Source organism: Macaca mulatta, chromosome 4, assembly GCF_049350105.2.
Source record: "Macaca mulatta isolate MMU2019108-1 chromosome 4, T2T-MMU8v2.0, whole genome shotgun sequence".
Taxonomy (NCBI): Eukaryota; Metazoa; Chordata; class Mammalia; order Primates; family Cercopithecidae; genus Macaca; species Macaca mulatta.
The window spans coordinates 78,031,453-78,057,626 of NC_133409.1; the positions used below are offsets into that span (position 1 = coordinate 78,031,453).

At 44.5% G+C, this 26,174-nt stretch overlaps 1 protein-coding gene across 28 annotated transcripts in view; it reads left to right on the forward strand.

Annotated features, from left to right (window-relative positions):
* SCML4 (Scm polycomb group protein like 4) overlaps positions 1-26,174 on the forward strand; it is a 118,832-nt gene that overhangs the window by 73,555 nt on the left and 19,103 nt on the right. For 27 of the 28 annotated variants that reach the window (XR_013416280.1, XR_013416279.1, XR_013416283.1 and 24 more), the window contains 3 exons: positions 852-981; positions 3,942-4,142; positions 5,707-5,901. Coding sequence is in view for 21 of the 28 variants with exons in the window: in XM_077999632.1 (XP_077855758.1) it covers positions 852-981; positions 3,942-4,142; positions 5,707-5,901 (526 nt within the window). In the remaining 7 variants the exon portion in view is untranslated. Of the gene's footprint in view, positions 1-851; positions 982-3,941; positions 4,143-5,706; positions 5,902-18,405; positions 18,822-26,174 lie in introns of those variants that run through there. The other variant, XM_015137037.3, reaches the window with a different exon arrangement.

Here is a 26,174-nt window from a genome sequence, read left to right on the forward strand (position 1 = left end):
CACTCCGGATGTGCGAGTCTCACTTCCAGAGACCGACTTAAAATGGTCTGGAATGAGGTCTAGATATAGGTCAGAGGTGAAGACAGGGACATGACTGACTTTCTTCATTATTTTTGGGTAGAGAACTAAGATTAAAAGCTTGTCTCTGTACTAGTCTTGATATAAAGAGTAACTTGTTAATATGGATATCAACCAGTCGTCAACTATTCATCTTCCCCTTACTCCGTAAAAGCAAATTTCAACTCCTCCTTTGTGGTTTCAAGTGAAATCATCAAGGTGGCCGCTGCTCATTCTCATGTCCACATCCGGGCTAGTTTTGTCACTATGCTGCAGGAAATAAACACAGCAGTATCTCAGCCTCTTGGAGGAATGGCTCCTGCTCTCTTTTCCAGCAGGATCCAGTGATTTTTGTGAGCAGGGAGCTTGGGAGAGAGTGAAGAGAGCTTCAGGGTTGGTCTCTGGCTGGGTGGATACAGGGAAAGCCCTGTCCACAGGATTCTAGGGAACACAGGGGTGCAGGCTGGAAACTCTCCTATCCTGCATTCGCACTCAAAGAGTTCATGGATGCCAACTCTTTGCACCTCTGTGTGCTCCTGCACTCACTGCCTGACACTGTCATTTCCTGGGTGGCTCCTCTGTAAGGGTGGGATGAGAGGTAATCTCTGAGTGTGACCCCAAATATGAATCCTGAGCATAAACTTGAATCTGCAACTCAGGCCCCGAAGCTGCAGGATGGAAAGACATGAAAGCATAATCGAGCAGCAACGGTTAACTGCCGTCTAGGACAGAATCTGGAAGGTTGTAGAGAATACTGCCAGATTCTCATTGACCAAATGGGCTCTCTCTTCCAGATCAAGTCTCGGGTTCTCATGACTCCCTTAGCCCTCTCACCTCCACGGAGTACCCCAGAGCCTGACCTCAGCTCCATTCCTCAGGACGCAGCCACGGTCCCCAGCTTGGCGGCCCCACAGGCTCTCACAGGTAGGTCAGCAGAATGAACTCCAAGGCTGTGATGGTCTGTAGAGAACAGGGCAGCCACCATCTAATCGTTACTTTGTAGATTAAAGAGTTGTTGCTGAGATGCCTCAAATTAGGGATTTAGTGTGCTAGCCAGGCAGCAGACAGGATGACCAGAGTCTCTGAGAGCACCAGTTTACACATCCCACAGCTTGGATTATTTAAAACTTGGTTTTCAGTGCAGCTTGGGTGTAAGTGGTTGCTTTGGTTGGAGGGAGGTGGATGGCAGGGGGACACAGAGTGGCCAGATGTTTATTTTCAGAGCCAGGTTCCACTGATCCGTTGCACTGATCTGAGCCTGCTCACCTTAAACAGGGCTCTGGTCCCTGTGTTTGCTCTTCCAGATTTCCTAAGGATCCCATTCTCCCTTAGTCTGACACACTACCCTCCAACCCAGTCAGGGTAGCAGGTATTCCAATCTCTGTCTCTGGTGGGGCATCCACCAACTGACAGTTTCATCATAATAGTAATGACAATCTGATGGTGTCTCTCTCTCTCACACACACACACATATGCATGCACACACACACACACGCACGCACACACACACGCACGCACACACACACGCACACACACACGCACGCACACACACGCACGCACACACACACGCACGCGCACACACACGCACGCGCACACACACGCACGCACACACACACGCACGCGCACACACACGCACGCACACACACACGCACGCACACACACACGAAGAGAATTCCCCTATGTCACAACCCCAGCCCCTCTCCCATCCCATTTAAATCCCTTCAGTCGCTCCCGTTGCTTTTAGATGAAGCCCAGACTTGTCAATCTGGCCGACAAGGCCCTACAGGCTCCATCCTGTGGTTCACCCCACTGCTCTTCTCTCAGTCCCCAGGACTGGCCACAGGGTCTTAGCATATTCTCTCCCTCCATCTGGAGTGATCATCCCTTCGGGCCACCCTATTCCTCCCTTATATCTCAGATCAGGCATACTTTGTTCCAGAAAGTCCTCATAACTTTCCTGCCAGGGTCCCCCAGATGGGCTCTCCTAGCCCCTCCCCATGTTTCTCACAGCCACAGTTTCACATGGTCTCACATCAGCTCATGGGATGATCTGAATAGGCCAGCTTCCCCCACCAGGACATATGCTCTGTGAAGGCAAGGACTGCTTCATTTTGTTCAAGCTTTCTTTGTAGGGCGTAGCATAGTGCCTGCATGAAGGTCTTTTATTAGTTAGATTTTTCTTATCACCTGGGATGAGACCTGGACTCTACCAGAGTGTCTTCCAAAAGACCTGATCCAAATTCCTGTTGCATCACTGGCTACAGTGTTTGAGCAGTCATCTAACTTCTTTAAGCCTCAGTTTCTTCATTAGTAAAGCAGTAATAATACCACCCAACCCACATGCTTGTCTTGAGACTATAGTAGGTGCTCAAAAAAAAAAAAAAAACTATTTCTCCACCTTTGCTGTTACTACTTAGTCTTTCCAAAATGCCATTGGTCTCCTCTTAAAGTCCCTCTTCAACACTCCTTTGCACCAGTGGCCTCTAAGGTAAGATGCTTATGGGAGGATGATGGGGATTGAGAGGGCAGATACACAAGAGGAGTCATTAATGTATGGAAGACAATGTAACACCTACTATTCCTATTCATCTTATCTCATCCTTTTACAATTTCTATTTCTTGGATACGTTTTACAATGTATACAATGCTTATTAGACAATGCTGTACCATGTCATTGAAAGTGAAGGAAATAACTTTTGGGTCTTATTTCCAAGTTTTGGGTAGTTTTTTCTCAAGAGGTCGGCCAGGGCACCCTTCACCTATTAAGGAGTCTGACCTGATGTCTGGGACAATGAAAAATCTTTAAGCAAACAGTCCAAAGACAGGCTGACCAGTTTGGCAACTGTTACCAAATTACAGGTGGTATAGGTAGTTGGGGGTTGGAATTTATTCATTGTCATAGAATAGAATGAAGTTGAACTTGTATAAACTAGGTCTGAATCCCTCACCCAACAGACCGAGCTAATTTTACTGATGGTAACTAACTCTTTGGGCAATCTTCTCTGTACAAAATCTTTGGGCTAAAAAAGGATTTGTATTTCTTTTTCTCTTTAATTGCAAAATTCATAAAGACTCCACTTCATTTACTGAAGTCTATCATATATGAAAACCAGTTTTGTAGACATTCTAACATTTTTGTGTTTGTATGTAATATTATATAAACAACATTTATATAATATTATATTATATAAATTAGATACTTTCCTGTAAAAAATTCACACCATACATTAATACAGTTAAGAATGTATATAACCTATAAATAAATAAACATGGTTTGGGACATGTGCCCCCCAATTTTTTATCAGTGGGGTTTATTACCCTAAAAGTGTAGAGACCATTGACTGGGTTCACCTAAATGGGTTGCTGAATGTTTATTTTCTCTGAGATTGTAACTAGCGCTGTCTGTAGAGCTTTGTTCAATACATAGTCTCTGGAGTGATCAGTGTCATCTTGATTTTTTGGTTCGTAGACGGTTAACAAAGAAATGGCGAAAACTGTCTATAGCTTGACAGCTCCTTTGGAGGAGGTAGAGGAGGTTTTGTATGTGTACTTTCCCAGCATGGAAATACCTGTATACACACGGTCCGTGTGGGCCACCATAATGGTCTTTAATTCAGATTTCAGTAGATCAGAGTGGACCCACCTATCCAACTGTTTTCAACCAAGAAAGTCCCCGAGTTCAGGCCCTACCACTTGGGGTGTCTAACTCTTTTGCCTCTTTTACTCCTTAAGTTGGGAAGAATCCACCCCACTTTTGCCCTTTCCAGCTTTCCCAAGGCCAGGGCCAAAGGGGCATGGCTGAGGCATCCCCCGTGTACACAGAGGCCTCCAGCTGGCCTGATGCGTGCCTGATGCCGAGGGCTTTGTGGCCTCTGTCTCCGCAGTCTGCCTCTACATCAACAAACAGGCCAATGCGGGGCCCTACCTGGAGAGGAGGAAGGTGCAGCAGCTCCCGGAGCATTTCGGGCCTGAGCGGCCATCGGCGGTGCTGCAGCAGGCCGTCCAAGCCTGCATCGACTGCGCCCACCAGCAGAAGTTGGTCTTCTCCCTGGTCAAGCAGGGCTACGGTGGAGAGATGGTGTCAGGTAAGGCCTGGGTTAGGTTGCACGAGGAGGCCATGGATGTCTTTCTGCAGAGGAAGCAGCCATACTCAGGCCTGGGGACAGCGGGTGTGGCCAGGGTCTGTCCTACCTCTGCTGGGCTCCTGGGGCCTTTATGAGCCTGTGAGCTGAAAGCCTCTCTCAGGGCTCAAGGAGAGGATGAGTCCACGCCTGGGTAAGAAGACTGGATTTCTGATCCTCATCTTGGCTCTTCTCCTTCTCCCACTTCCCACTTCCAACCCTTTGTGGGTTTTTTTGTTTGTTTTGTTTGGTTTTGTTTTGTTTTTCTCCACTTCAAAATATTTTTTGCTCCACTTCCAAATATATCCAGAGTCCAACCACCTTTCACCACCCACAGCAAACCTCTCTGGTTCTTTAAAAATCTAAGTCAGATCATGCCCCTCCTCTGCCCTAAAGCCTCCAATGTCTCCCATGTCACTCCAAGTAAAAGCCCAAGTCCTTACAAAATCCCGCAGGCCCTGTGTGACCTGGCCCTGGCTACCTCTTTAATCTCTTGGTTATTTCTCTCTTGTTCCCCATTCTGTTCTGGCCGAGATGACCTCACGGATGTCCTTTAGGTTCTACTCAAATGCCACTGTATCAAAGAATCCTTTTCTGACCCCTTGTCTAATGTATCAGCCCTTGTCACTCTCCGTTTGCTTATTTATTTATTTATTTATTCATTTATTTATTTATTTATTTTGAGACAGGGTCTCACTCTGTCGCCTAGGCTAGAGTGCGGTGGCACTATCACGGCTCACTGCAGCCTCGATCTTCTGGGCTCAAGCAATCTCCTGACCTCAGTCCTGCAAGTGACTGGGACTACAGGAGCATGCCACCAAGTCTGGCTAATTTTTTACAATTTTTTGTAGAGATGAAGGCCTCACTATGTTACCTAGGCTGGTCTTGAACTCCTGAGCTCATGCGATCCACCTGCCTCCCAAATGCTGGCATTACAGGCATGAGACATCACACCTGGCCTCTTTGTACTTCTGTACTCTGCTCCATTCCTTTTTCATAGCACTTACCACCGTGCAGGGCAGTGGGGAAACATCATGGTTTCAACTCCATCTCAGGGCATGTCTTGTTATTCAAGATCCTTCAGAGTCAGAGAAATCCCTTCTTCCATGGTCACAGCCCTCCTCCAGTTTTATCCCCTGATGTGATGTGATAGAAAGGGTACTTCACCTCTGTGGTCCCAAAGAACCCATAACCCTAGTCTAATCATGAGAAAAACAGACAAATCTGAACGGAGGGACATTTTACCCTGAGCAGTACTCTTCAAAGCTGTTAGAGTGATGAAAAACAAGGCAAGACTAAGAAACAGTCAGATCAAGGAGACGAAGAAGACGTGACAACTAAATGCATGTGATCTCCTGGGTGGGATCACGACCAGAAACAGGACATTGTGAACAAACGGGTGAAATCCAAATACAGCCTGCTTAGCAACAAAACAAAACTGAACAAACGAAAAATCCTCACCAGGGCCAATTGACTTGAGGTTTTCTCCAGTGCCCGGCTCTAAGCTGCCTTCTCTCTGATTTTCCAGTCTCAGCTTCCTTTGATGGCAAACAGCACCTGCGGAGCCTGCCTGTGGTGAACAGCGTCGGCTATGTCCTCCGCTTCCTTGCCAAGCTGTGCCGAAGCCTCCTGTGCGACGACCTCTTCAGCCACCAGCCCTTCCCCAGGGGCTGCAGTGCCTCTGAGAAAGTTCAGGAGAAAGAGGAAGGGAGGATGGAATCAGGTAGGCCTCGTCCTGCTTACCCCACCTGCAGGGACACCTCCCTGTCCCAGGTGTCTCTGCTCTTCCACTACGGAGGTAGCCATTATAGCTCCTGGGAATTCTGCCACTGGAGCCCTATGGGCTGCCTGTCTGGGTGCCTGGGAAGTATTTGAAGCTGGCTGGGACAAAGGGGTGCCTGGACAGTCCCCACCCTAGGCTGCAGAGGGAAGTGGTCCCTCCAGCTATGAAGAGCTGACATTATAACTTTTAGGTCTATGTTATTAGAATTTAGACAATGAGACCACATCACAACATATATAACAAATAAGTTTCTTCACTCTCCTCTAATTGAAACTCTGGGCATTTGTCATTTTTGAGTAGTTGCAGGACTACAAAACTAAGGAACTCATCCCAAAGAAACTAGGGCTGTAGAACTGATGATGTTGGTCCTGCCTGGGAGTCTCAGATGCCTAGCCATATGAATTAAAGGTGCAACAAAGTGTCTATTATTGCAGGGATTTGACTGGGCCATATATTAAATATGTCTTCTGGCAAAGGTTAGTGTTCCTTTCTCATCACAAGATAGAAAGTGGCCTAGGGGTTGAGCACCTGTTTGTACCATTAGCCACAGAGTAGCTCAGGATGGAAAAGTGGCCCTTGGGGAGGGCAGCAAGGCCACATGGGCATACATAATGCAGTGTTGTCTACCCAAGGGGCTAGATACCAATAAGGAGTGCTCCTTCTCCACTGAGCAGTCCTGAGTTATAGGTCTGCAAAGAGGTGAAGGTGAATCTCAGGGATGGGTAGAAATGTTGCCTTTTCTCTTTCTCCGAACACAGAGTTGTTGGTATATGAAAAGCACACAGGCAGTACAACTGGAATCCAGTTATTATGTTAGTCTGCAAACATTTGGTGAACCCTCTTCTGTTCCAAGCACTGTGTGAGACCCTGCCTTGGATGAGTCAAATGCATGAGCTTAGGAAAGTTTTTGAGAAATAGAGTAACTGTTACAAATAATAAAAACCAGATACATCTGCAGGTATGTGCTCACAGACAGGTTTAGCACATTCAACAAAAGGATACTTATCATAAGAGAAGCTATGTCTCCAACTCAAGGGGACAGCAGGGAAGGATAAATTTAGATTCTCAGCATAGCTTTTCTTGGATACTATCAAAATCTTTCCTACAATTTTGCTTTTATCTCTCTGAGTCCTGGGAAACAGGAAGAAATTTGGCCTCTACAAAGGAAGGCACCTAATTAAATATGGTTGGTGTGAGCAGATGCTATTTACTTTTATGTTTTTCTTGATGTCGCTATATATGTGAGCTTGGAGAAGTCTCATCTCTCTCTGGGCCTAGGTTTCCTATCGGTAAATGAGAGGTTAGAGTTGCTGATACAGAATGTTCTTCTGGTTCCGACAGTCTATGAATCTGGCCTCGCCTGTAAACCCTAGTTGACTCACAAACATATTCTTAAGCTATTTATCTTCTAGTGAGTGTTGCAATGAGAAAAGCAGAATCGTGTGATTTCACTTCTCAGATGCTTGCCTCATTGTTACATGGAACACACAATGACCTATGGGACATCATCATAAAGCAACATAACCCATGTCTCCCATTGTCCTCTAAGCGTATCCTGTGGGACTCGTTCTTCCCCGACTACGGATGAAATTCAGGACAAATATTGGCTTTTCTGGCTCCTTTCAGGTTACAAAATGTTCTCTAGTCAATAATTGATATGTCCAGGTCAGGGTGATAATTGAACTTTATTCTTAGTGAATCTATTATAGGTTTTTACATGTGGTTGCCATGCAGCTTATAAAAAATATGCTACAGATATAAAAAGTTATTTTAAATAAATTACAACTTATTTTAGATCACACAGACAAGAATAGAAACGAGGAAGAAATGAAAAAACAATCCTGCCGTTTAACTCCATCCCCCCCTACATTTTGACTTTTAATTGCCTCTATTTATATGTTTTGATATTACCTATCTCCTAAGAGATTGTTCTAGCTATTATCGCTTTTAATAGCTTTGTCTTTTGGGCTTCATACTAGCTTTATAAGTGGATTATACACAGCAATTACAGTATTAGAGTGTTCTGGGTTTGTCCGTGTACTTAATGGTACCAACAGGCTTAGTACCTGTAGTGTTTTTTTCTTTCACATTGAAAAACTCCCTTTAGCATTTCTTGTAAGATGCCTATGATGGTGGTGAATTCTCTCTGCTTTTGTTTGTCTGGGAGAAACTTTATTTACCCTTCATATTTGAAGGATAACTGCTTGATACAATACTGTTGGATAACAGTTTTTTTTTCTTTTAGTACATTGAAAACGCTGTTCCGTTCCCTTCTGGCCTATATGGTTTCCATTGAGAAGTCTGTTGCCAGATGAATTGGGGTTCCTTCAAATGTCATTTGCTTCTTTTTTGTTGCTGCTTTTAGGATTCTCTCTTTGTCCTTGGCCTTTGAGAGTTTGATGATTATAATATATGCCTTGGGGTAGTTTTATTTGTTAGAATCTGTTTGGTGTTCTCTGCCCTTCCTATATATGGATATTTAGATCCTTCTCATGTTTTGGAAAGTTTTCTGTTATTATTTATTTGAGTGAGCTCCCTACCCCTTGTTCTTGCTCGACTCCCTCTTGAACACTAATAATTCTTAGATTTTGTCTTTTGAGGTAATTTTGTGTATCCTGTAAGTGATCTTCATTGATTCTCATCCCTTTTCCTTTTTTCTCTTTTGACCGTATTTCCAAATAATCTATCTTCGAGGTCACTAATTATTTCCTTTGCTTGATCTACTTCACTATTGAGAGTCTCTAATAATTTTTTTAGTTCAGCAAATGTATTTCTTAGTTGGAAGATTTCTGTTTGATTTTTGTAATTATTTCAATCTCTTTGTTAAATTTCTCTGATATATTTCTGAATTGCTTTTCTGTGTTATCTTGGAGATCAGTGAGTTTCCTTAAAACTACTACTTTGAATTCTTGGTCAGAGAGCTCACATATTACCATCTTATTAGGGTCAGTTTCTGGTCCCTTGCCTTGCCCATTTGGGGAGATCATGGTTTCCTGTTGGCCGTTGTTTCTTGTGGATATGTCTATGTCTTTGCGTAGAAGGAATATTTATTTCAGTCTTCTCTGACTTATTTGGCTTTTATTGGATATATTTGTTTATAGGTTCTTTACTGCTACGTCACTGTCTTTCGTTTTTTGGCTCTACATGGCACCTTAAAAGCATTAGTGAATGATGGAAGCACTGCCCTTTCCAAATGCAGGAGGTCCCAAAAAGGTATATCCCAGCAGTGTGGGAAGGCTGGCTAGTGGGGAGTGCCCAGGGGATGTGTGGGACCAACCTCCTACTATGTGGTACTGTGTACCAGCCACGCTGATTTGAAATCTCCCTTGGGCAAGTAACTAAGAAGAGTTTCCAGGGCTGGGGATGGTAATTCCACCTCCCTGCTTTGTCTTTGGCTGTCCTCAGGGATATTTCTCCCTTCGGGCACTCTCAACGCTTCCTATGGATTAAGGCAAGGACAGGCCTCCTGCCATGGAAACCAAGACGGTGTGAAAGCTGGTTGTCTACCTTGATCTTACTTTTTCCAGTGTAGAAACAGCGAATTGGGAGAAATTTTTTTGCATGCTTGGTGCTAAGCAGATGGAGGGAGGAACATGAACGTGGAAGTCAGATTCTCTTACCCTCTGCTCAGAGTTTTTTCACTTCTCTGTGGCCCCAAGCACTGTCTCCTCTTCATATTTGAGTTCTGGGATATTTCTGGTTATAATCTCAGTGCTGTATATTTGTTTTTTATTTTCTGTGATGGGGAGTGAAGCCAGCTAGATTCTATGCCACCAGTTTGGAACTTGAAGTCTGCCTCGGAACTTTCAGTTTCACTCAAAGACATAATGACTGCCCCATGCCCAGCTCAGGCTTGCTTCAGGCCAGTTGCCTGCAGCAATAAAGAAGGGCATGGTTGGCTTCTCTCCCAACCTTCCCCCTTATGTTATTGCCTCCTCCCATAGCTCGCTAACCTTGATGGTGGAACCCTTCACAGTGGATGGGGGAAGGAGGAGACCTAAGAGGCAGGGGAGTTTGTATGTGATGAATCTTGCTATGAGTTGGCATTGTGCTCTCTGCTTCTAACTGATGTTTAAAGCTGATTCTTCATCCTGTGGGCTTTTATGTGTATTCTTTGGTGACCCTACCATCTCTCACCTGCACTTGCATTGGCATGGACAAATGCAACTCTTCTCTAGCTGGTCATTTACAATTCTTTCCACAGTCCAAGGCCTCTGGGGGTAAATCTCTAGATTCAGCTGAAGCCCTCTCGCGCCTCCAGACTGTCCTGTGAAAAGGATCTAAGATGATCCTGCTGCAGATCTATGTCTTCTGATGGCCCACATCTGGTCCTTGAGAAACACTCACACATCCTCTGAGCAAACAAATTCTGGATGTATTGGTTGATCCCTGCAGACACCTCTCCTTTGCTCTGCCAGCCAACAGCCATCTTTTAGAGCTTGTCTCTCAAGCTCCAGAGGACAGATCTCAAGCTATTCATGTGTTCACACTGAAGCCATACACCGGATTGTTTTCTCCAAAATTTCTCTTCTAGTTAACCTGTTTCTCTGCCTCTACAACCTCGTTTGCAGGATGGTTGTGGGTAGTCATCTATTGTAATAAAACTGGCTTTCCACCATCTGTTTTTGCAAGACCCGCAGGGTGGTCTCACACTTTACTGTGGTATATGGTGTCTATTGTCTTGCAGCTCAGCTAAAATTTAACCTAAAATAGTTTCCCTTTAACATTTTATTCCAGGAGGATGACAGCCTTCCTTCCTAGAAGCTGATGTCTCCAGTTGAAAGCTAGTTTTCCTCCCAGTTAGCTGGGAGGCTTGGAAGTAATGACCCCAGTTGTACTCGAGCCCTTTCCCAGCTCATAACTACTTTGAAGAAATAAATTGCTCTAAATTATCCGACCTTGTGGCACTGATTTCTCAGCAGAGCTGAGTGCTGTGAATTTTGTTTGCCAGGGAGCCCTGGGGAAAGTGGAGGCAGCAGCGATGGCATGGTATGCTCTGAGCAGTACCCTCACCCTACAGGTCTTTCCTAGCCCTACAATGACACCATTAGGGAGTTTGCCTTTAGAGTAAGATGTTGTCTCTTTAAGATCGCCTTGTCAAAGTTCCTTTAAATAACATGTTAAGTTACTAGTATGTTAGAGGATGAATTAGTTTATCATCCATTTTCTCACCATTGTGATAAGAAAGGCGTATGCATTTGTATGAGGGAAGGGTGAAGGTTTTTTTTTTTTAATCTGAGGCTCCATACATCCATAGGACCACATTGTTCCTGAACAAGATTGTAAGGTCATGGGCTTATCTGAATCAGGACAATGCCTGGTTCTACTTGGCCCCAGGGTTGCTCTGTTCAAGTTGAAGAGTTCCAGGATTGGTGTCATGCACCTAAAGGGCTTGTTAACACTCACTGGAAAATTTCCAGAAGACAGTTAATCAGATGATAACAAGATGCAAAGCCATGACAGCTAAGGAATTATGGAAGGAACTGGGATGTTTTTGGAAGAAAAAAAGAGAAGATTTGGGAAAGATATGATTTTATGTTCCATGTATGACAGCAGGTCAGGTGGCTTTGCTCTCTGTGGTCCTGAAGAACAGAACTGAGACTAAATAAGGTCTTGTCCCTCAAACTCTGGTCAGGGGCATTGCTGTCACCCACCAAAGGCAAAAAACTCAGTGGCCCTCCCAGACTTTCAAACAACAGATCCCCAGGTGTTTTGAAGACACATTAGAGAAGCATAGATTTAAGGAACACTCTCCCAGGTAGAGAACTTGGCAGTTAAATAAGCAGATGGAACTCTCGGAAGATAGTTCCCTGGGAGTCAGGTGAAGTTGACATTGTAAAGAGATTTGAAATGTCAAAGACACTCAGAACTTGAAAGGGCTGCTTGGGAGGTAGGTGATAATGATCTCCCCATTGTTGGTGACAAATATGTGTGACTTGTTAGGGTCATTAGTGGGAATGTTGGCCACCCAGAGGAGTAGGAGCAAGATGTCCTCCCTGGTCCCTTACAGGCTGACAGTTCCAGGCTGCAGGTGGCAGAGAACAGCCCTGTACAGCAGGAGGGCAGGTTACCCTCAAAGCATTAGCAAGGGCCTCCCAGAGGTGAAGGTATGGACACCAGGACAAAGTGGCTGTATTAGAAGCAAGACCTCTTCCCCTGAAGAAGAGGGAGGGCTTCTTCCACACCTCTTCCTCAGACCTTTGAAATATAAACTCTCACTTCTTTTTTTTTTTTTTTTTTTTTGGGATGGTGTCTGGCTCTGTTGCCCAGGCTGGAGTGCAGTGGTGTGAACTCGGTTCACTGCAATCTCCACTTCCCGGGTTTGAGCAATTCTCCAGCCTCAGCCTTCGAAGTAGCTGGGATTACAGGTGTGCGCCACCACACCTGGCTAATTTTTGTATTTTTAGTAGAGGCGGGATTTCAACATGTTGCCCAGGCTGGTCTCGACCTCCTCGGCCTCCCGAAGTTATAAACTCCCTTTTCAAATGATCTTTTTCCTGTGCTTAGGGAAAATCAGCCTTCAGGCTTCCCCGCTGCCTGAATTCAGGCTGGAGGTTAGAGTTCTTGGCTTGAGACCAGGAACTCAGTTATTTCCTTCCAATTCTATTAGCTGACATCTGAATGTGGTTTGTGCTTGAGGAAGTAACACAGCTCCCTGGGCGCTTTAGGAGAATGGAGGCAGAAAGATGGATTTGATAACATTGACGTCTCTGTCAGAAGTCATGAGATGACCATGGGGAAAATGGTATCTTGCCTTTGAGTGTTAAAATTTAAAAAGACCCGAGTATAAATATGCTTTAGCCAGTGCTTCTCAAACTTTAATGTGCAGAGACCACCTGAGCATGTTGCTAAAATTCAGATTTTGATTCAGTAAAGTTGGGGTGGGCCCTGAAAGCCTGCATTTCTTTTTTGAAAAAAAAAATTAATTAAGCTAAATTCAATTTTGTATTTGTACAAGTTTGTGGGGTACAAATGTAATTTTGTTACATGCATAGATTGCACAGTGCTGAAGGTAGGGCTTTTAGGGCACCCGTCACCCAAATAATGTACATTGTACCCATTACATAACTCTCCTCTTCCCTCCCACCTGCTCACCATTACAAGACTGCATTGTCTATCATTCCACAAGACAGTCTGCCTTTTGACAGGTGCCCAAGTGGTACTGGTGCTGCTGATACTGGTGCAGCTGATAGGGCGGGGACCACACTCAGAGTGATAGAGTGTGGGTGAGCTGGCAGAGCCCTGCTCACACAGAGAAACTTATTCCAAGTTTTCAGTACAGTAAGTCTGTCTGTGCTAAGATGGTTCTTCTCTCCTACAAGTGTTGCCCCTGAAGATGATCCAGTGTCCAGTGGAGGTGTTTCGTGGGCTGGAAAGGAAGAGAAGGGCATGAAGAGCAGAGTGGTTGGATTGAGGTGGCACTTGTATAAATCCAGAGGAGAAAGACAAGGCTTGCATATCTGGGGAAGAGGGTGAAAGATAGGAAAGAATGATGACAAATTAACAAACAAATTTCTCCCCATGGCCAGCAAGCACTGAAGCATGGTCTCTGGTGCCCTTTCAACCTTCCCCAACCCCAAGAAGATGTCCCTCTGTTCTCCCCAGATCCTTATTTCCACGTCCACAATGGCATTTGATTCTGCTTTATATTGCAGGACTCTGCGTCCAGATCTCATTTTCCTGCTAGATAGGCCTGGGGGTCCCCAGCAGAGCCTGAAACACAGCAAATATGCAGTAAATACCTACTGACTTGAATTCTATGCAACACGACAGAACAAATTGTCTGCTTACCAAGAGTAGGAGATCTTTGGAAACCACAAATGTGAGAGTTGAACTCTTCTGCAAGATCTAATTTAGTAGCTGGTTTCCTGCCTTTTGAAGGTTTAGCATAATGGGGACAGATTGTTTACTTTTGTTGAGTAGCTTCTTTCATATACAGATGGCAGGGGGTGGAAGATGAGAACGGACATTTATTCTTGAGGTTTACTGTTTCCTTCCTTGGCTGGTGGTCTTTGAGCAGGCACCAGAACACCCTCCCAGTAATAGTCACTCACAGTGTTCCGTTACGGCTGAACCTATACACTCAGCATTGAGAAATCAAACCTGCTTCCTTGCCCAACCACACATTTATCTAATAGAATAACATTACAGAGAATATAGAGAATGTCTATCTTTATGAAAGATCATTTATTTTTAAAAGGGAACAGGGTTCATCAAGAGGCACGAGTTTCATTACATGGACCCATCCATTTCGTCAGTTGGCAGATAGTACCGAGCTCCCCTGTTTGTAATGCAGTGAGGTGCACAGGGCCCAGGTCACTTGTTCAGAGCCACACACACAGCAAGATAGCAGCAGAGAGGAAACTGAGAGCAGGTCTTCTCATCCCCGGCCCTTTGCTTTTCCTCTCCAGTCCTGCTGTCCATAAGAACTGTTATCCAGCACTGGCTGGGTGGGGTGTGCGTCCCTGTTTCTCAGCTCAGAGGGCGGACTGCACACAATAGATGTCCACAAGGGGCTTGTGGTACACCTGTGTTTCTTCTAGCAAAGATGTGAAAGAACAGAACAAACCCCAGCCCTCATTTAGCAAAATCAAGGAGGAAACTACACTCTAGGAAGATCAATTCTCTTCTCCTCCTGGGTTTCCTGCCTTTCCCACTCGGGATGTTTTCCTCATGTCCTTGTGCTCTGGCTACGTCGGGGCTGGATGACAACCACGGGGCAGGCAGAGCCCATCATTCCAGCTGCCTGGAGAATTTCCTCAGTTTTACAAAACCCACACGAGTAGCCTACTCCACCAGACAGTGTCGGAGTTTGATCTGTTGTTTGAATTAGTATGTGGAATGATGGTAGAAAAAGAAAAGAAAGGGGGAGTTCTTGATTCGTGGGTAAAGAGTTTCAGTTTTACAAGACGAGTTATGGAGATAGATGCTGGTGATGGTTATGCAACATTTTGAATGTATTTAATATCACTGAGCTATATGCTTAGAAATGGTAAAGATGGTAATTTTCTTTTTTTTTTTTTTTTGAGACAAGGTTTCATTCTGTCACCTAGGCTAGTGTACAGTGGCATGATCTCAGCTCACTGCAACCTCCACCTCCAGGGTTCACGTGATTCTCCTGCCTTAGCCTCCCAAGTAGCTGGGATTACAGGTGCCCACCACCACGCCTGGCTAATTTTTGTATTTTTAGTAGAGACGGGGTTTTGCCATGTTGGCCAGGCTGGTCTCGAACTCCTCAGCTCAAGCAATTCACCTGCCTCAGCCTCTCAAAGTGCTGGGATTACAGGAGTGAGCCACTGTGTCCAGCCAAGATTTTATGTGATATGTATTTTACCACAATAAAAAAAATGAAGAAAAAAAAAAAAACAGAGCTGGAATCCCCCCTCCCACAAAAACAGAAAGAAAAGAAAGGAATGAAGGGAGGTGAGTTCCTGCAGATGCCTTTGCACCTGCTTGTGTCCCAGTGCAGGCCACATGACTGGAGCATTGTGGAGCTGTGTTTGCTCTGTCACAACCAAGGGCCACATGAACAAATGAGTTCTCTCATTCTCAAGCTGAGCATTAGAAAGGGGGTCATTTGGAAGGAGAATAAACTATTGACAAGCTCTGGTCTTAAGAATACTTGCAGAACGTTTTGATGAAAAGGTTGAAAAAGAGTGTTGAGGCCAAGTGCAGTGGCTCATGCCTGTAATCCCAGCACTTTGGGAGGCCGAGGCGGGCGGATTGCTTGAGGCCAGGAGTTCAAGACCAGCCTGGCCAACATGGTGAAACCCTGTCTCTACTAAAAACACAAAACTTAGCCGGGTGTGGTGGCGGATGCCTGTAATCCCAGCTACTCAGGAGGCTGAGGCAGGAGAACCACTTGAACCCAGGAGGTGGAGGTTGCAGTGAGCCAAGATCGTGCCACTGTACTCTAGCCTAGGTGACAGAGCATGATTCCTTCTCAACAACAACAACAACAACAAAAAACTAAAAAGCGTCCACAAGTTTTGTAGAAAATACAAAAGCCTTCATATTTTTCCTGACACTTAGGGCCACAGAGGCCAAGCTAGAACCCTAACACCATGGAATAAGGAGTGTTCTCCAGGGCAGGATTCCTCATCCTAATTCTCCCTGTGTGCCTATGTAAGTTCATTTAGGAAAAACTTTATTATATTTTCAGTGATATCTTTCATTAAATTATGATATCTGTACCTATTTTAAAATATTGAACTAAAAGGGAACAATATAATCCCTTTTTTAAAGAAAGGGCCTCCAGAGAAAAGCCTGCATTTCATAGAATTTAAAATGGATTCTCTACTATGTCTAGCAATTGATTGGATCCCTTTGCATTGTAAGGCTCAGGTTCTCTTTCATGTCCTGTAGATACTGAGGAAGTTATTTACGCAATAACTATTAACCAATTAATGAATGTTCCAATTAAGTTGTTTTAATTGCCCAAGTTATCCTCAATATGAACTATTATAATATTGAGTCGTGTTGACCCGTTTGATAACATTTTGCTAGAAAGTAACTGTATTCAAACAAACAAACAAAAAGAAGTGAACACTCTTCTTACCTAAATCACAAATTATTTTGTGGATTAAAGATGCCAGCACCTGAGACTTGAGGAGCAGAATGATGCTGGCAGTAAACCCTTTATAGACTTTCTACTGTTTGGGGGTGTGGAGGAGAAAAAGAGCCTGAAAAAAAGAGGTCAAATGGACTCCTTCTTCCTAGAAGGCTGACCCCAGGAATCCTCTGAAAGACACCTCTACCTCTACCCTATGCCCTCTCTTCAAATGACAAAATCTACTGGAAATCTCCTGTGTTCCAAGAGGTGAACAGTCCTTCATGTGGCACCCCCACTCCTCGATTCTCCGTGAGCCTTTACAACTGGCCAGATGGTGGGGGGTCTCCCGGCCTCTCTGTCAAACAGTTGTGTCTGTGTCCACTGCAGAAGACGTTCTGTGTTTCTGGTGAACCTGTCCAAAGAGGCTCCTGCCTCTGACAGAAGAGTAGGTCCGGGGGATGGGCCAGGCATCTAAGTAGATCCAAGGGGTTGGAAACCAAGTTCTCTGATTTACACCTCAGAACAGCGGAAGCACAAGGACTGGTGGAAACAAAGGTACAGGGTATGTGAGATGCAGCCATTCGAGGCCTCCAGGACCTACACTGGTTGTGTTAGAGACCCCTTTTGGTTGTTCCCCTGGACCGCAACCCTGAGCCCCCGTGGCGGACCCTAAGGTACTACTACCTGCAGACTACCCCACCATTATCTGTTGTCCATGCATGAGAACTAGGGTTAGAATGGCAAACCATGCTAAGAGGAGCTGAAGCAGCTTGGGAAACCAGTAGGCTTCTAAGATGAACTTCATGAACTCTCTCCTAATAGTGGGTGCTTTGTGGGTTTCATTCATAAGCAACAAATCCTTTGCTAAAAAAACTGCAACAAACAAACATAAACTCCCTGGTAGAGAAGTGGGCAGATATTCTGTACCAGATACATCCTAGCTACTGCTGAGTTAATAATGACAACTTCCAATCTGGACATGCAGAATCAAGAGGAATGAAATAGCTTCCCTTTTTCTGTCCACATCAGTTATCTTTTGCTGTGTAATAAATTACCCCCAACACTTAGGGGCTTAAAATAACATTTATAGTCTCACAGCTTCTGTGGGTCAGGGCGCCAGGTGCAGCCTGGACCACAGACCCTCTGGTTCTGAATCTCTCACAAGGCTGCATCTCAAACCTCAACTAGGGTAGGATCCACTTTTCCAGCTTTTTCACACGTTGTCAGCAGGACTCAGTTTCCCTTGAGCTGTTGGTTTGTTGCCAGATGGGTCCCTTTGCAGAGCATCTCACAGCACAGCAACTTGCTCCACTAGAGTGAGCAGTGCTAGGAGTGCTATGAACCTCTCTCAAAGTTGAGCTGTCCATTTAGAAAGGAAACTTACAAGGTGTCCTCTATTCCAGGAACTTCAGCATTTTCCTGATTAAGGACCACTTTTAATTTCCCCAGGGTTCTACAAAAGACCAAAAAAAGTGTGGGGGCTGTGGAGGAAACAGCGTGACCACAGGAAGTCCCACCCACTTCACCTCCCCCAGGTCTCGGGAATTCTCATAAGCTTGGCGTGGAGGTTTGGCGAAGCTGCAAGATCATACGGAGGGTGGTATGGAACCTGCTCTCCTCCTGAGAGCACAGAAAGGGCACTCGTTATCCCAAACAGATGACTTTGGTCAAAAACGCCTTTGGTCAAAATTTCCGAAGGAGGAAATCAGTGCCTAGGCTTAGAACAAAGTCTTAAGCAAACCGGAAACATCTGAGAGGATTAAAGAAGTTCAGGTGTCAGGCATTAAAATTATGGTTGGTTGCTGCGCATCTCATTAGGGGGGAAAAAATAGAAATGTACTTAAATGGACCAGAGGGGAGTCATAAGGTTGATTTTCAGGGCTGAGTGATCTGAACTGCAGAGACAACCTTAGAGAGAAAATCCATATTGGCCAGAGACCAAGTTAATGGAAAATTTAATTGAAGCGAATGAATGCTCAGCCTCATAGGTAGTACGGCCCTGTGCCCTTTGAACCAGAAAGGCTGGGCCAGGAGGCCACAGAGGTCCCTAAGGGAAAACTCCCTTATCTGCAAGAACAAGGGGCGGGACTGAGTTTGAGAAAAGAAAATCTGCAAACCTCCACAGGAGCCTCAGTGAAAGGCTGCACGCAGGGGAGGAAACCTTCGGTTTCGGTCACCAGGAAGTCCCTTAGAGATTCACAGCAGAAGGCCCCTCTGCATCCCACAGCACCAAGCACGTGCTGGAAACCGGGGGTCCCCCAGAGGAGAGCGGGAGAGGCTGCCGGGTGGCGGAGACACAACCACCAAGGTAGGCACGGAAGCACCTGTGTCTGGGCTCTGAGTAAAAGAGGTGCAGCTGGCACAAGCACCTGCTACTGCTTCCTGCGCCTTCTCCCTCCTGCCCCTCTCCTTGCAGGTCTCCTTCTCCTGAACTCTGTAGGTGATGGCATCTGGTTAAGCAAAGAGGGGTAGCTGCTCCACAGCTCTACCAATCTGCCAGCTGCACTCCTGCCTTTTCCGGTCTGGGTTTCAGGGCTAGGGATCTCTGATGCTGCCGTCTCTGTCAGCAAGCCGAGCCAAACCGTTCACACGCGGAGCCCACAGGACACTGACCATAGCCTGGGCAGGGTGTGTGTGGCCGGCGGGGCCGGGCAGACCTGCAAAGGGGTCAGGCGATCGATCCTGAGCAAGGCCAGGGCTCCCAGTCTGGAGGAAGGTGGCCGTGCTGATTGTGGAAAGCACTCACTCTGCAGCTGCTCCCTCAACTGGGAAGACTGATGTGGGAAGTGGGGGGTGAGAGAGAGAGAGAGGGACAGACAGAACTGTTTAGCGATGACAAAGAATAGTGTCTAAGAGCAGATGTTTTGGTTCTTATTGCCTGAACAGGTATTATGTGAGAATAATTTTACATAGTGGAATTGTTGTGTTTCAGGACTTCATTTGGTTAGTGAATCCAAGTGAAATGCCAGTTTAATTTTAAAAAATAAAATCAATAGTCTGAGCCCGCTGGGCTGTAAGCAGTTAGGTCTTATGTCCTAAGTGAGGAGAGAGCTGACGCTTGGTCAGGAGCATCTGTAGTTTTATACACAAGGTCTGTTTCCCCCTCCCTGCCACTCTGCTTTGGGACTTTCTCTTTCTCTCTCTGGCTCATGGCGTTCTCCTGCACCTCTTTCTCTTTCTGCTTCTCTCTTTGGAGGTTCTCTGTATTCCAGGGGCTCACACCTGACCCTCCAGGACTGCAGCAGAATTGGGCTGCACCGGAGTGTCCTGGAAGCCATGAATGCAGGGGCATTCCCCAACCCCATCTCCACCCTAGGCTTCAGCAGTGGGCAGGGAGCCAGGGAGGAATCCACACACCCTGGACTCAGAACCCTGAAGCTTTGTTCCCTAAACCGGAAGGCTTAGGCACAGTTCAGATTCTTATGCAAACAGGTATCCCTTGAGGCTTGACTGGCTTTACACGCCTCTAGAGTGTTCTTTGGCATCCCTAATAGGCAGGCTTTATGCACAGTGGCTGGAGGGAATCATAGTCCACAAGCAGGTTTAGAGATGGTGAAAAAGGACCATCAGTCTGTCCTGAAAGCTCCCAGGACACTAAACCTTGAAAATGTGGCAGATTTCTTTGATTGGGCCACATGTGCGTTTTCCTTTCTATTTAAGCATGCTCTTGTGACTGTGCAAAAGGCAGATTATTCTTTTTTTCTGGAGGAAAAGATTTAATTATTCATAAATGGCAACATTAGTCTCTTGACTGGACACAGAGGGTTACAGAAGTGTGTAAAAAGTCACTCATTTACCTTGCTTTGTTTAGCTGGCATTCTCCACTGCAATTAAATGGCCTCACATAGGCTGGGTTGGAGCCTCTTGTTGATGAGTGGTGCCAGGGTGACAAGACAGCTTCTTTCAGGTGGAAAAGGATTTTGTACAGACACAGGAGGAAAAGACCATGAGTGCCTTCACCTGTGACTGCGGTCTGCCAGGAGTCTGTGTGCGGGAGTTAGATCCTCCAACAGGTCAGCTGGCCCCATCTGGTGTTTGCTCACCAGTCAGCCACAAAAGCGCTTGAAAAGTGGGGGTTCCCTCTCCAAGTACAGACTTGGTCCTTTCTTTTTACCAACTTTAAATATTGGATTTAGGTAACAAACATATGTCACAGTTCAGTTGAATTCTTAAGCTCCTAGAAGTTCTGCATACCTAGAATTCATCTGCCTGCATGTTGGATGACCTAACATGTTGGATAGTATAAAGAGTGTATGTCCAGCAGTCATGTGTTTTAACTGAAGCAAGAGGGATTGAGGCTAGATATAAGGAGGAACTTTTAGGCAACGAGATTCATAGCACAATGGCCTCACTCTGAAAGAGATTGTGAAATCTCTTTGGGGAAGCTTTCAAATAAGAGACTCAGTTATCTACTGTCGTTTCTTTTCTAGACAACACCCTGCCTGAAGAGATAGGTTGGGGCTAGCTCAATGCATTCCAAATATTAATTTACCACCTTCACAATTTCTACTGTGTCTGAGTAACACTTATAGAACTGTCTACTCAAGATATTCCTTTACATTAACTCTTTTAACCTTAGCCATTAGTCAGCTTAAGCAATCATCCTGTGTCAGTGAAATCATTGTTTGATGTGCTAATTGTATGTCGTGGATATACACTGAAATACATGACAATAAAAAAACATTTACTGGTTGTTGTAGGCTGAATTGTATATGTTCAAATTCTAGGGTATCTGGAATCTTTTTTGGAAATGGGATCTTATTTGGAAACAGGATCTTTGCAGATGTACTCAAGTTAAAGGGAAGTCATACTGAATTAGGGCTCTAATCCCATGACTGGTGTCTTTAGAAGAAGGAAATCTGGACACAGATTGTGACACACAGGGAGAACACCACAGTGGAGTCTGTGGCCACAGACACGGTGTTCCATCACAGTGGAGACCGGAGCACTGTGTCTCCAGCCAAGGAACTCCAAAGATTGTTGGCCACCAGCGGAGGCTAGAGAGAGGCCAGGAGGGATTCTTCCCTAGAGTCCTGAGAGGGAGCCGGGTCCTGTGGACACCTTGATTTCAGACTGGTAGACTCCAAAACTATGGCAGAATACATTTCTGTTGTTTTAAACCATCCGGTTTGTTAGTTTCTGCAGTCCTGCGAAGTGAATACATCCATGTGGTTCCCTGTCCCGCCAGTGGGACGCATTTAACATTTAGGGAAATGCTGGGCTGGGTGCTTGTGAACGTCCTTTTCCTTCCTGCCACCGAATGATGAGGGCCATCAATGCATCCATCACTTTTACGCTTAGCCATGATGTGTCAGAAAACCCCTCTATAGAAAAGTGAGGAAAATGCAGTTTCAATCGGGTTTGAACAGATCTATTTAATCAATTCTGGAAGCCACTGCAGTGTGTGCATCTGAACGTGCTGTTCACTAGCAGCCACTTTGCAGAGCCATATCTGGGGCTTGGTGATTTGTCTTGACAGTTGTCCACCTGGGCAGACTTTGGAACCACCAGCACATCCTTTGCCTGGGTAGAAGGTATTGCTTGATGCCCTCCAAAGCCTGTTTTCCCTTCTGATTAATTCATTTGGATCATAGCCCAGAGGTTAGCTTTTATTACCTTTGGTCTCATCCATGGGCATCAGTAGTTTATTTATTTATTTTTATGTATTTATTTATTTTTGAGATGGAGTTTTGCTCTTGTTGCCCAGGCTGAAGTACAGTGGCGCGATCTTGGCTCACTGCAACCTCCATCTCCTGGGTTCAAGGGATTCTCCTGCCTCAGCCTCCCAAGTAGCTGGGATTACAGGTGCCCACCACAACACTCAGCTAATTTTGTATTTTTAGTAGAGATGGTTTTCACCTTGTTGGCCAGGCTGGTCTCGAACTCCCGACCTCTGGTGATCTGCCCACCTTGGCCTCCCAAAGTGCTGGTATTACAGGTGTGAGCCACCGCGCCTGGCCACCATCAGCAGTTTTAAAACCCATTCGGTGCATGTTCCCTTGTTCCCCATTCCCACACTTTGCCAATAAGGGATCTGCCATCTGCATTTGTATTTTCCAACTATAGTGCCAATCAGTGAATTATCTGCATTCCCTACCTTAGACTATCAGAACTATGTAGACATATTTAATTTAGACTTAAAGTGTTTCATAAACAGGATACTGTTTTTGTTAAATCTTTTTTCATTGTTTATCACAAATCTACATAAAGAATTCATATGTAAGCTCTTTATAATACCAATTTTAATGAGTCTTCTGTGTAACGGCAGCCTTACAGCTAACATTGGCTCAAATGTTTACTCAATAAATATTTATCAAGCACTTCCTCTATTCCAGGCATCATGCCAGATACTGCATGTAGCTTCCTCACATATACCAAAGCACCTGACATGTGGGACACAAAAAGGATTGGTATCCCAGACTATGAGAACTTTCCAACGAAAGGAATGTAATGGTGGCCTCACTGCTTACTGGCTTTAGACTGTAGATAGTAGAAAGTCGATGCTCAGAACACGTGAGTTTTCCTTTCCCTCACTCCACTCAGAAAGCAGCCTAGTATATAGCTCCATAGCCAGCTCCTTTTTAGAATCTGCCTTCTGATGGCTTCTGACCCAGAGGGAGGAGATGCAGTGAGGCCATCAAGGCAAAGATGTAGCATTCCAGCATCCTGAAGACATCTCGCAGCACTTCATTAGCGGCACAGCATTCGGCACAGGGCATGCATACTCTTCGGCCGCTTAGGTTATGTGTGTCCTGGTGGCCAATGTGGTGTTTGTTACACCTGACTGCATATCATTCTTGAGAATATGTTCATAGCCTCATCTGAAAAGCACTGAACTTCTGCAAATGTCTTTTTTTAGAAAAATCTTTATTGAGATATAATTCGTATATCATACAATCCACCATTTAAGGTCCCATTTGGTGACTTTTAGTATATAGCTATGTGCAGCTATCAGCACAGTCAATTGTAGAATACTTTTATCACCTCAAAGAAACCTCCCACATACCCTTTAGCTATCACCCACCTCCATACCCCAACCCCAATCCCTAAGCAACCATGAATCTACTTTCTGTCTGTACAGATTTGCCTTTCCTGGACATTTTATATAAACAGAATCATTTGATGTGGTCTTTTGTGGCTGGATTCTTTTACTTCTCATAGTATTTCAAGGACCATTCACACTGTAACAGGTATCAATCAGTACTTCATTCCTTTTCATGCACAAATAATATTTTGTTGTATGGATATAACACATTTTAAAAATTCATTCGTTGAAAGCCACTTGAGTTTCTTCCACTTTTTAGCTATTATGAATAGTGCTGCTGTAAACACTCATGTACAGATTTTTATGTAGACATTTGTTTTCATTTCTTTTTAGTACATACCTAGGAGTATAATTGCTGGTTCTTACGATAATTCTACTTTAAGCATTTGAGGAAGTACCAGGCTGTTTCCCAAAGTGGTTGCGCCATTTTCTATTCCCACCAGCAGAGTGTGGGGGTTCTAATTTCTCTAGGGTATCACCAACACTTCTTATCTGACTCTTTGATTATCACCTTCCTAGTGGGTGTGAAGTGGTGACTCATTGTGGTTTCGATTTGATTCAACTCATGTGCCTACTGGCCATTTGTATATCTTTTTAAAGAAATGTTTATTCAAGTCCTTCATTTTAAAATCAGGTTGTCTTTTAACTTTTTATTGAACTAGAATAATTCTTCTTTTTTTAATTTTTTTGAGACGAAGTCTTGCTCTGTCGCCCAGGCTGGAGTACAGTGGCGCCATCTCGGCTCACTGCAAGCTCCGCCTCCCGGGTTCATGCCATTCTCCTGCCTCAGCCTCCTGACTAGCTGGGACTACAGGTGCCCACCACCACGCCCAGCTAATTTTTTGTATTTTTAGTAGAGACGGGGTTTCACCGTGTTAGCCAGGATGGTCTCGATCTCCTGACCTCATGATCCACCTGCGTCAGCCTCCCAAAGTGCTGGTATTAGAGGCATGAGCCACCGCACCCATCCAAGCTAGAATAATTCTTAATACAGTCTAGTCCCTTATACAGGTTGGTTGTGTAAGTCTAGTCCCTTTTACAAGATATACAAGTCCCTGATCAAGTATATAATTTTCAGGTATTTTCCCCCAATTTGTGAGTTGTCTTTTCACTTTCTTGATGGTGTTTTTGTTTGTTTGTTTGTTTGTTTGTTTTGAGACCGGGTCTTGCTCCATTGCCCAGGCTGGAGTGCAGTGGTGTGATCTTGGCTCACTGTAACCTCTGCCCCCCAGGTTCAAGCAATTCTCATGCCTCAGCCTCCCAAGTAGCTGGGATTACAGGCTCGCATCACCACGCCCAGCTAATTTTTGTATTTTTAGTAGAGAGGGGGTTTCACTATGTTGGCCAAGCTGGTGTCGAACTCTTCATGTGATCCACCCACCTCTGCCTCCCAAAGTGCTGGGATTACAGGCATGATCCACTGTGCCCAGTGCAAAAGTGCAAAAGTTTTTAATTTTGATGAAGTCTAATTTATTTTATTTTATTATTTTATTGCTTGTGCTTTTGGTGTCAAATCTAAGAATATTTTGCCAAATCCAAGGTCACAAAGATTTACCTCCTATGTTTCTTTCTAAGAGTTTTATAGTTTTTGCTCTTAAATTTATGTTTTTTATTCATTTTGAGTTAATTTTTATATATGGTGTGAGTAAGGGTTTTGCTTTAGTCTTTTACATGTGGATATCCAGTTGTCCTAGCGCCATTTGCTGAAAAGACTTCTTTCTTCCATTGAATGGTCTTGGCACCCTTGTGGAAATCAGCTGAACATATACACATGGATTTGTTTCTGGACTCTGAATTCTATTTCATTCATCTGTATACCTATCCAAATGCCAGAACCACACTGTCTTTTTTCCCTCTCCAATGGCATTGGTTTTATTTTTTAAAAACAATTTTTTAAATCAATGCATAATAGATGTATGTAATTTTAGGGTACATGTGATCATTTGATACATTCATATAATTTGTAAAGATCAAATTAGTGTACTGGGACATCCATCGCCTTAAATATTTGTCTTTATGGTATAACCATTTGAATTATTCTCTTCTAGCTATTCTGAAATGTTTAATAGATTGTCGTAAACTATAGTCATTCAAGTGATTTCTCAAACTCTAGGTCTTATTTCTTCTATAAAACCATATATTTGTACCTTTAATCAACTTCTCTTCATCCCCACTGACCTCTGACCTTCCTGGCCTCTGGTAACCACCAATCTACTCCCTATCTTCATGAGATCCACTTTTTTAGCTCCCACATATCGGTGAGAACATGTGATATTTGTCTTTCTGTGCCTGGCTTATTTCATTTAACATGATGAACTCCCACATTGTCTTGATTATTGTTGCTTTGTACTAAATTTGGAATCAGGAAGTGTGAGCCTTCTACTTTGTTTTTGTTTTTCATGATGGCTTTGGCTATTCTGTGTCCCTTGCAATTCCATATGAGTTCTGGAATTAGCTTGTTATTTTCTACAGAGAAATCAGTGAAGATTCTGACAGGGATTGTGCTGAATCTGTAGATCAATTTGAGGGGAATTGCCACCCTGAAAATAAGCCTTCTGATCTATGAACATGAGATTTTTTTTTTCCATTTAGTTATATCTTCTTTAATTTCTTTCA